General features: G+C 47.3%; 1 protein-coding gene across 2 annotated transcripts; it reads left to right on the top strand.

Moving 5' to 3' along the window:
- Window positions 1-6,297: 6,297 nt before the first annotated feature.
- On the top strand, window positions 6,298-10,924 carry CUNH7orf25 (chromosome unknown C7orf25 homolog). 2 transcript variants are annotated; one of them, XM_077491686.1, is made up of 3 exons: window positions 6,302-6,455; window positions 7,161-7,260; window positions 9,501-10,924. In XM_077491686.1, coding segments are annotated over exons 2-3 (1,287 nt in total). In that variant the 5' UTR covers window positions 6,302-6,455; window positions 7,161-7,258; the 3' UTR covers window positions 10,786-10,924. The 2 variants fall into 2 exon arrangements, with proteins under 2 accessions (XP_077347813.1, XP_077347812.1); XM_077491687.1 differs by lacking the exon at window positions 7,161-7,260 and having other exon boundaries at window positions 6,298-6,455.
- The last annotated feature ends 575 nt before the right edge of the window (window positions 10,925-11,499 follow it).

The following is an 11,499-nucleotide window of genomic DNA, read 5'->3' as shown; positions in this document are numbered from 1 at the left end:
GGGGGAAAGAACAGGGGGGAGAGCACTGGGGGGAGTGGAGGGCACTGAGGGGGGAGAGCACTGGAGGGGAGCACTGGAGGAAGTGGAGAGCACTGGGGGGAAAGAACAGGGGGGAAGAACAGGGGGGAGAGCACTGGGGAGAGAACAGGGGGGAGAGCACGGAGGGGAGAGGACTGGGGGGAGTGGAGAGCACTGTGGGGGGAGCACTGAAGGGAGTGGAGAGCACTGGGGGGAGAGCACTGGGGGGGAGAACGGGGAGGAGAGCACGTAGGGGAGAGGACTGGGGGGAGTGGACGAGCCCTGAGGGGTGGAGAACGGGGGGGGCACTGGGGGGAGTGGAGAGCACTGGGGGGAACAGGGGGGAGAGCACTGGGGGGGGGAGAACAGGGGGGCACTGAGGGGGGAGAGCACTGGAGGGAGTGGAGAGCACTGGAGGGGGGAAGAACAGGGGGGAGAGCACTGGGGGGAGTGGAGGGCACTGAGGGGGGAGAGCACGGGGGGAGCACTGGAGGGAGTGGAGAGCACTGGGGGGAAAGAACAGGGGGGAGAGCACGGGGGGAAAGAACAGGGGGGAGAGCACTGGGAAGAGAACAGGGGGAAGAGCATGGAGGGGAGAGGATTGGGGGAAGTGGAGAGCACTGTGGGGGGAGCACTGGGGGGAGAACGGGGGGAAAGCACGGAGGGGAGAGGACTGGGGGGAGTGGAGAACACTGTGGGGGGGGAGAACGGGGGGGACACTGGGGGGAGTGGAGAGCACTGCGGGGGGAGAACGGGGGGCACTGGGGGGAGTGGAGAGCACTGGGGAGGAACAGGGGGAGAGCACTGGGGAGGAGAACAGGGGGGGAGCACTGGGGGGGAGTGGAGAGCACTGGGATGGTGGCTAGAGAAGGATGGGGAGAGCTGGAGAGTAGGGGGGGCAGCAAGAACAGGGGAGGAGAGTGTGGTGGTGGAGGAGAGCACGGGGGAGCAGGAGAGTGTGGTGGTGGAGGAGAGCACGGGGGGCAGGAGAGTGTGGTGGTGGAGGAGAGCACGGGGGGTGGGGGATGGAGCACAAGGTGAACTCGGGATAGTAAAATAAGTTGGACAGGAAAATCGGCAGGGAGGCCTCCTGCAGCCCCCACCCCCCCCCCCCCCGATCCTCCTATCCAGGCACTGTGGCACACAGGGCGGGCTGTACGGGCGGCATCTCCTCCTCTGGATCACAGCACTGGCTGGCTCTGTGTTCAGCGGCCGCTCTGTAACATGGCCCTGCCCCCCCAGACTGGCTCAGGTGATAGGCGGAACGTTGATTCTCTCTACTATCACACGAGCAGGTCTGGGGGGGGGGGGGCGTGTTACAGAGCGGCTGCTGAACACAGAGCCAGCCAGCGCTGTGATTAGGGTTGCCACCTGTCTAGGATTCACCCGGACAGTTCGGGTTTGGGTTCATGTGTCCGGGTTTCAGACTGTCTGAAACCTGGACACATTATTTAGACTGGACTATGGCTTTTCAGCAAAATTGCTGGCAGTGGTTGTCTCAGCTGAGAGTGTCTGTTACACTCTTTCACAGCCCCTAAAGCCAGCACTAACAAACCACCCCCCCCCCCCCCCCCAAACACATACAGATGGGAGAGGAGAGAGGGCTCGACCCCTACCCCTCTGTGTCTGCCCACACCCCAATCCCCAGCGCTGTGCCTCAGAAAAGGAAAGTGGGAGCCAGAAATTTGAAGTCCAGCAGCCTCAGATCCATCTGGTGCTGACTGCTAAGGGGTGAGTGGGCTCACCATCCATCCATCCCTGTCTGTGACTGAAGTCTCCCCCTTCTCTCTCTTGCCTTTGAGTAAGTACACTAAGGCAAATTAGGGTTCTCAGAGCACCCCTTACATAAGAGTTCCCCTTTACACCAGCAGCCATAGTGTTTCCCCTTACATTAGAGTCCTCTTCGTACATCAGAGTTCTCAGTGTTCACCCTTAAATCAGGGCTCCCAGTGCATCCCTTATGTTAGAAGCCCCAGAGGACTCCCTTACATCAGAGTCTGCAGAGTCCTCCCTTACAGTGAAAAGGAACTCTGCGAGTTCAGATGTAAAGGGGGACTCTTGTTATTAACTTCATATGATTACAAATGATATTTAGTAGCAAAATATATGTATAGTTTATACAAAAAATTGCTGTGCACCACAAAAGTGTTCGGGTTTGACTTGAAGAAAAGGTGGAAACCCTAGCTGTGATCCACAGGAGAGAGCGGAGAATGGAGCTGCCAGCGGACTCAGTAAAAAAAATGGAGCATGGCGGCGACGGCAGACCCTGCTGGCTGCTGCAACACCTTGGGGATTCCGGGGGGGGGGGTGGCACTTGACCCCCCTTGCTCCCTGCTGCGGACGCCCATGCATATAGGTAACCCTTTTCAAGGAGTGGATAGACAAGCTCCTAAACAACCCTTCCACTGGCTCCGATGTACTCTGGGAATTCAGGAGGATGTAGAGAGGTGTCCTTCCCTTTGTACACCAGGAAGCCGTAGATGTACCCCATGGCTCGTCACATAGTTTGTAGAGCTTAACCCCATATTGGGCCCTTTGCTAGAGATAAACTGCTTGAAGCCCAGCCTGCCTGTGAATTTGACAAGTGATTCATCCACAGAGATATTTTGGTCAAGGGTAAATAACTGGGGAAATTTCTCAGAGAAAAAAATTAGAAGTGGCCGAATTTTAAATAACTTGTCATAAGCTGGGTCAGCTTTGTCATAAGCAGTGCCCTCCCCAAGCATGGGGAGGGCATTGGGTGTTGTCATTATAATGAAGGAACAGCATAATCATTAGGAATCCTGATCTTGGCATAAGGGATGAGAAGATTGGCATGTGGTGGATGGGGCTGGTGGACCAGTAGAAGTAGATTAAAAACAAATTTGTGAGTCCCATATTGAAATTTAGGCCTAAAAATGTTTTAAATTCCAAAACGGTAAGTTCTCTCCACTCAAAGGGACGGTCGTAACTTGAACCAGGGTTGCTTGTTGTGCATAGAGTTTGCACTGGGCCATGATGGAAGATAATAGTTATTCAGTAAAAATGTAATAAAAAAAAAAAACAATTAAGGCAAAATGATCTGTGTTCACCTGGACACCTGGCTGTGTGGTGAAATGGGGATGTTTGCTGCTCCTGAATTAGAGGGAAGCCACAGAGGCTTTTGAAGGGCATAGGGAAGGCTGGCATGGGTCCTAACCCTTTGGGGCTGAGATGACACCCCACAAGTGCTTGGTCTTTGTTGCAGTGGTACTCCATTTTTTGTGGATGGCACTGTGCTAGAGGTGGATGGAACTGAGCTGCTGGTTGATGCCACTGCTCTACTTGTAATAGCTTACAGCTCCTCGCCAGAATGTCTTTCTTTCATGGGCACACTTTCCTCTTCCTCTGCTTTTGTAGCAGACCCACTGCTTAAAACGGGGTCATACGCCAAATCAGAATCGGGTGCAGACTCCCCGCTGCTCTTGTCGCTCAGGCTAAGAAGCTGGTATGCCTCTTCGGGGGAATTTTTTTTAACCATACTGGTGACTGTTGGTTGTGGTGTGATAGCACACTAGGACAGATGTGGGTGCACTGATGGGTGCTGAAGAGGCTGCACTGATGGGTGCTGAAGAGGCTGCACTGGTGGGTGCTGAAGAGGCTGCACTGATGGACGCTGATGAGGGTGCACTGATGGGTGTTGATGAGGGTGCACTGATGGGTGTTGATGAGGGTGCACTGATGGGTGCTGATGTGGGTGCACTGATGGGTGCTGATGGGGGTGCACTTATGTACACTGGTGAGGTTGCACTGATGTGCACTAATGCACTGCGGCTGCACTGATGAGGTGGCACTGATGGGTGCTGATGAGGATCCACTGATAGGGTGGCACTGATGAGCACTAATGGCACTGTAGGGCACAGATGAGCATTCTAGTTGCACTAATGTAGCACTGATGGGCACTGTAGTGGCACAAGTGGCAATGTAGGGCACAGATGAGTGCTGTCGTGGCACATGTGTGGCACAGGTGTGGCACTGATGGCACAGATGAGCATTCTAGTGGCACATGTAGCACTGATGGGCACTGTAGTGGCACCGATGAGCACTGATGTGGCACTGATGGCACAGAAGAGCACTGTTGTGGCACTGTAGGGCACTGCTGGGCACAGGAAAGATGTAAAAAACTTACAGTTGGGCACTTGATCTCTCTCCTCTCCACACATGCTGTATCGGTTTGAGGAGAGTGCTGAATCCCTGGATGACCCCGGCTTGTTTACATTCTGATCGCTCCATCATTGGATGGAGCAATCACATGGTAAAGGGCCGCTGCTATTGGCCCTTTACCACGATCCGTGACACGCCAGGACCCGTGAACCCAGCGAGCATGGACGGTCCAACGTGGGGGCGCAATTCTGAGAGGACATCATATGATGCCTTCCCAGGTTTATCCGACCGCACTGTAGCTGTCATTTGGCCCAGTCGGCAACTGGTTAATTGTGGTTCTGCGTTGTATTAAAGATTAAGGTTTATTTCATAATTAAAATTGATTTAAACCCAGTAAAGGAGTTGTGGCCTAAAGTTTTCCCACAACTTTTGTTGCGTGTTTACTTTATTATTTAGGTATGTTGTTATGGTATGATGGGTGTTCATGAGGTGTACAATCAGATGAGGCTTGGATCTACGAAGCAGAGATAATGAGAAGAAGGCTTGAGCCTTGGTTCACATTGCAGCAATTTGGAATGCGATTTGACTGTCAAATCACATACCAAATCGGCGGCTATTGCTGGCAAATGGCACAGTCCGAATCAATGCGACCCTGATATTGTGGCGCCGCACCGATTCCCAAAAGTAGTTTTCTTCGGTTTGCGATTTCAATAGACATCTCTGCAGAAACCCGTATAGATGTCTCTGAAATCTCCCCTGAAATCGGGACTGACATGCGGGTATGAAATCGTGTGAGTTCAGCTGAACTTGCACGATTTCATTCCCACTGTCAATGTGGACCTAGGCTTAAAGTCCATGCAAAATCTAAAATCCCTGTATCTATAGATACCAGAGATCTACAACCACTAACCTCTCTATCCCTGTAAAGAAAAGATGAGCACCTCATCCCTTGAAACCCGAACACATATAAATTACACATGTTCTGAGGCTAATTAAATGCAGGTAAGGCACTAAGTGAGTTTAATTACCACCTTAATAAGCCACAGAACCTGTGTAATTAATATGTGTTCAGGTTTAAAGTGGTTGTAAACCCTTACAAACCACTTTGACCTACAGGTAAGCCTAGATTAAGGCTTACCTGTAGGTCCAAGAAATATCTCCTAAACCTATATGGTTTAGGAGATATTTGCCCGAAAACAGGCACCGCTGTCTACGGCGCATGAGCTATAGACAGCGGCGCGCATGCGCACTGGGCGCGGCATTCTCAACGACGGAGCTGCCGCGCATATCGGCTCCCGTGCGCATGCGCGGGAGTGACATCATCGCGGCTTCGCCGAATGACAGCGGTGGAGCTGCGAGACCCCACCAAGAAGATGGATGCGGCGGACTACAGGGGACAGCGGCGACTTCGCTGGCTCCTGTTTCAGGTAAGTGACACATAATGGACTACTATGCGATGCATAGTAGTCCATTATGCTTTGCCTTTGCAGGGAATGAAAGAGGAAGTAAACTCATCAGGGTTTACTTCCTCTTTAAAGGGATGAGGTGGCAACTCTATTTTGGAAGCCCATCTGACCCGACCTGATTTCCTGCCCGGAAGCTCTGCAGAGGACACAGACGACAACGGCTATGAAATGAATGGGAATTGATGTCACCCATAGTTATTATGGTGCTTTCGTTGTCCTCCGTCTCCTCTGCACTTGCCTAAACAGAGCTGCGGCTGACAGCTCAGTGTGGGATCCAGTTGGAGCGGGTCAGATTGGCTTCCATAAAGGTATATATACTTGTTTTTTCATTACATGGGTAGAGAGTAGAGAGGTTAGTGTTAGATCCCTGGATGTCTATAGATGCAGGGATTTTAGATTTTTCATGGACTTGCACTTTAAACACAGAAAAATAAATCATGAGAAAGAGGTTTGGAACACAGACACAGAGATTATGAGAAAGAGGCTTGGAAGACGGAAATAGAGATAATGAGCAAGAGGCTTGAAACTCAAAAGCAGAGATAATGAAAAGGAAGCTTGGAACGCAAAAGCTGAGATAATGAGAAAGAGGCTTGGGACGCAGAAGCAGAGATAATGAGAAGGAGGCTTGAAACTCAGAGCTAATGAGAAAGAAGCTTGGAACGCAGAAGCAGAGATAATGAGAAGGAGGTTTGGAACTCAGCAGCAGAGATGACGAGAAGGAGGTTTGGAACTCAGAAGCAGAGATAATGAGAAGGAGGTTTGGAATGCAGGAGCAGGAAGGAGTGAATTGCAAACATTACGGAGTATCCTGGCAGTCAGTGGCTGTGAGACGTAGACTTGGTGATTAAGGTACTGTTCTATAGATCTACTATGAATGAAATTGACAGAAGGAACTGACAACTACTGAAGTGAAATGTCATCTAGATGAGGGTTTAAGAGCCATATGCTATAAGCAAGTAAACTATTGTTTATGTGTGGGGTTAGATTGTAAACTAAAGAGCATTAATAAGCGTTGTATTTTAGAAACCGCTAAAGATGTAACTTTTATTGACACATTGGAAAACTGTGTGCAGAGTTTAGGCAACTCCTAGCACCAACAGATTGTAATTTACTGAGAAGTAAATTGGCTATTTTTTAAATGCAATCAGGCACTTCACCAGTAGCCAAATATGTTGCTGGGTAAGGGATACTCCAGTCATTTTCATGCATTCCACTTGCCACGTATAAGCAGAAAATGACTGCCAAAAGCAAGCCTACACAGAGATGCTCATATTACTGTGACAAAGTGCAGGTTGGAAAGAACTACAAGTCACAGAATACATTGCAGCACTGCATGCGCAGTTAGTGAAAGTTAGGTTAGCTGGTATACTTATTTCCAGTCTGTTGAAGGTGGAGATGAGCTTAAAGGGGTTGTAAAGGTTAGTTTTTTATTTTCTAAATAGGTTCCTTTAAGCTAGTGCATTGTTGGTTCATTTACCCGTTCATTTCCCTTCTAAATGTGTTTTTTTTCTTTGTTTTATTTGTCTGAATTTCTTACTTCCTGTTCCTCCTCAGTAAGCTGTTCTGGCTGACTAAACACCGCTCGGATGATGGTGTGAAGTTTACTAAGGAGAAACCGGAAGTGAGAAATTTAGAAGGAAAATCGAAGGAAAATGTAAGTGAACCAACAATGCACTAGCCTAAAGGAACCTATTGAGAAAATAAAAAACGTTACAACCCCTTTAACCACCCCCAGTCTGGGCGAATTCTGACAAATCGCACATATGTGTAAAAATCTGTATTTTTTATTTATTTTTTATTATTATTATTATTGCTAGAAAATTGCTTAGAACCTCCAAACATTATATTTTTAAGCAGATGCACTGGAAAATAAAATGGTTGTAATTTGTTATGTCGCACAATATTTGCATAGCGGTTTATCAAATGCACGTTTTCAGGAAAAAATACACTTTAGCGCTAGTTCACATTGGTGCGATCTGACATGTGAAATCGCATGCTGAATCGTCAGCAATTCCGCTGCACCGATTTTTCAAAAGTTGTTTCTGTACTACTTTTGGCAATTTCGGAATGCGATTTCCATTGACATCTGTGCAGAAACCCTCATAGATGTCTCCTGAAATTGTACTCTAAATCGGGACTGACATGCAAGAATGAAATCGTGTGAGTTCAGATGAACAATTTCATTCCCGCAGTCAGTGTGAACCTATGCTAAAGTGGAACTTTAGTCAGAAAATTAACTTGCAATGTGTGACGCTATATCCGTTTACATATTCATGTGGGACCTACCTGGACATTCCCATTTGTGCATGAACACAGGGCACTTTACATTTTTTATTTATTTATTGATTTAAAAAAAAAAAAAACTTTTTTTGCTCTCACAAGGGATGGACAACATGCCTTATGATAGCATGGGTCGTGACAGCTTGTCTTTAAGGATAGATCTGGGGTCTGTTGGACCTCTTTCCTCTGGCCTCCAAGGCATTTGGTCACACCAAGATCGATTAGATCAGATACTGTGTAAGTGGGTAACTGTTTATAAACAAACAAAAATCCTTGTCACTTCTGGTTTCTTACATCAGAGGGGAGGTGGGTATAGATGTACCTTACTCCCTTCTCCTTCCCTTGGAACGCGGTGGCAGTACTAAATCCCCTGATCACGCTGAAGAGCCCGGTGGTTGGCAGCAGGTGGGGGGGGCTCTCTTCTGCTGCCTGTAAAAGTGATCCAGCAGCTGTATAGCCACTCTGATCACTTTTACGGACACATGGGAAGTGCTTAAAGAGTAACTTCACCCTGACTCCCTAAAATAAAGTTCTCTCCAATTATTTCATGTAGGGCAAAGAACTATTTGAATGTGAATCTTCAGTGAGGGTCTTCTAAGTCTAGTCTACTGAGGGCCTAGTCTGGGGAAGTGCTGCAAACATCCTGCAACCAAAGTAAACAAACAAAAAGGCCGACGCACCTCCTTTACAGCACACCATTCTCAGGGAGAACAGCGTTATTGATTTGATTACAGTGCAGGGGGTGTTTCAGGCCCATGTACCCTATATGAGAGCAGGAGTCTGACATTTTCAAGCTTTGTGTACAAAATAAGTCTTGAGAAAGAATGTGTACTGTATACCAGCTACTTGTTACAGGCGTTTGACGAAGCTTGAATTTTACCAGAAGATGAGATTTGGCATGTCTGTTTTGAGCAGAGGATGAAGCATTAGTTATCCAAAGCTGGGAATATAGAGGATGCCCAAGAACCCCAGAGAAGAAGAGAAAAGAGCTTTATCAAAGAGAAGAAAAGGTCACTCACCAACCCTGTGCATTAGTATTTAGATGAGTGTGGCCTCAGCCAGCGCCGCTCCAGCCACCTCCCTCTGACATGTTCTGCTCCACTCACAGGGCTTGGTCACAAAGGTGAGGGAGATGAAACATGTCAGGGAAGCATGGCTGGAGTGGCGCTGGCTGAGGTCACATTTATCTACTATACATACCAAAGCACTGGGTTGGTGAGCGGTCCCTTTTCTTCTTTGATAATACTCTCACACCTGTATTTGGTGCACTGACGCCAGCTCCCTTCACTGCAACCGGTGGGGAGATCTCTGTCTCAGTTTAGAGCGCCACTGAAAGTTTAGTTTGGATTACAAGGAGAGAAAAAAGGCATATGCCTGTGCAGAGAGAAGGAAGTTCCAATATATATGTCTGTGAAGTAGCATCTAGTGTGTGTTTGCTTTTTTTTTTTTTTTTTTTTTTTTTTTATTAATAAAGTCGGTGCTTAAATCCTACTCTACAAAGATTTCAGTGGTGACACCCAGCTGACCAGACATTGGGAAGCATTACATTGTGCAAGAAATCATTTTTTTCTAATTTCTTATGCTAAAAATCTGTTTCATCTTTTTATTTTTCAGGGATAATGCTGCCAGCATGTCTGTCCATTCATTGCTTTATGACCGCATTGTAATTGCCAAAGAATTAATAAAGAGAGCTGAAGCCCTCTCCAAGTCTCGAGCCGGAGGAGTTGAAGGTGGAGCAAAGCTATGCAGCAAGTTAAGAGCTGAGCTGAAGTTCTTGCAAAAAGTGGAAGTTGGAAAAGTGGCCATTAAGGAGTCTCACTTGAAAAGCACCAACCTCACTCATCTACAAGCCATTCTTGATTCTGCTGAGAGTCTAGAAGATGTGGTCAGTGTACTCCATGTCTTTAGTTACAAAGACCAGTTTGGTGAAAAGCAAACCATTGTAGTGGATGTAGTCGCTAATGATGGCCACACATGGGTGAAAGCAGTTGGAAGAAAGGCTGAAGCCCTGCATAATATATGGCTTGGCCGTGGTCAGTATGGTGACAAAAGTATTATTGAACAAGCGGAGGATTACCTACAAGCTAGTCACCAGCAGCCTGTACAGTATAGCAGTCCCCACATCATATTTGCTTTTTATAATGGTATTTCCTGTCCTATGGCTGAAAAGCTAAAGCAGATGGGAATCTCAGTACGTGGTGATATAGTAGCTGTTAATGCCTTTGAAGAAACTGTACAAGAAGAGACTTTAAGCGACAGCGAATCTGATGATGATGATCCTACAGGGCTTTTACGTGGCGGTATAGTAGATAGGGAAAATATAGTGGCCAGTGTGGCTTTTCCTAGGGAGGTGAAAGTTGAAGTCTGCAAGCGAGTGAACTTGGATATCACTACGTTGATCACCTATGTGTCTGCACTTAGTCATGGGGGTTGCTACTTGGTTTTTAAAGAGAAAGTACTAACAGAACAGGCAGCTCAGGAACGAAAGGAGAAGGTGTTGCCAATGCTGAATTCTTTCATGGAGGAAAAAGAACTGTTTGCATGTGAGTCTGCAGTGAGGGACTTCCAGGCTATATTGAAAACCTTGGGAGGACCAAAAGAAAGGGAGCGAGCCGCATCGCTTATTAAAAGAATTACTGTGGTACCTGACCAGCCTTCGGAACGTGCCTTAAAACTCGAAGTCAGCTCCAAAATAAACCTACGTTCAGTCTCCATATTTGGCACTGGTGACAACTTGAAAGCAATCACAATGACTGCTAACAGTGGCTTTGTAAGAGCAGCAAATAATCAAGGTGTTAAGTTTAGTGTTTTTATACACCAGCCTAGAGCACTAACGGAAAGCAAAGAATCTTCTGCTACTCCTGTACCAAAGCAGCCTTTGTCTCCTGATCGGCTATGACCTAAACAGGTGCTGATTTCTCCGAATTTTCTTCAGGTGTTATTTGTTCTGTCACACAGAGGAAAAATTATGCCATATTTTGCTTTATGAAATATCTATAAAATTCCTGGTTAAATAAAGGCATGCCTTTGAATTTGTTCTTTTGTGTGTGAAATGGAAGATGTTATTTGAAGAGAACTAGAGAGGCTGCCTTAGCTGACCTCCTTAACCAGCTGAGCTTCGGAAGGGTTTTACTCCCTTCATGACCAGGTAATTTTTTTGCTATTTAGCACTGCGCTACTTTAACCGCTTGCCGACCAGCTGCGGCAGTAGAACTGCAGCAACATGGCACGGCTGCATGAATTGGCGTCATGTTACGGCGCTTCCTTATTTGTCCACTAGGGGCACGCATGTGCCCCCTGCTCGCCCACGATTGCTCGGGGCACATGGAGAACCGGGATCTGTGTGTGTAAACGCATAGTTTCCGGTTCTCTAAGGGGAGAAGTGACAGATTAGTGTTCATACTCTGTATGAACAGATGATATCTCTTCCCTTATACAGTCTACTCTCCCCGTCAGTTAGAACACGCACTAGGGAACACAATTAACCCTTTGAGCGTCCCCTAGTGTTAACCCCTTCCCTGCCAGTGAAGTTTTTACAGTAATTAATGCATTTTTATAGTGTTGATCGCTGTATAAATGCCAATGGTCCCAAAAATGTGTCAAAATTGTCCGA

Source organism: Lithobates pipiens, unplaced genomic scaffold, assembly GCF_037356315.1.
Source record: "Lithobates pipiens isolate NorthernLeopardFrog02 unplaced genomic scaffold, aLitPip1_a1.2 Scaffold_19, whole genome shotgun sequence".
Taxonomy (NCBI): Eukaryota; Metazoa; Chordata; class Amphibia; order Anura; family Ranidae; genus Lithobates; species Lithobates pipiens.
The sequence above is the reverse complement of the archived record's forward strand: the minus strand, read 5'-3'. Positions and strand labels throughout refer to the sequence as shown.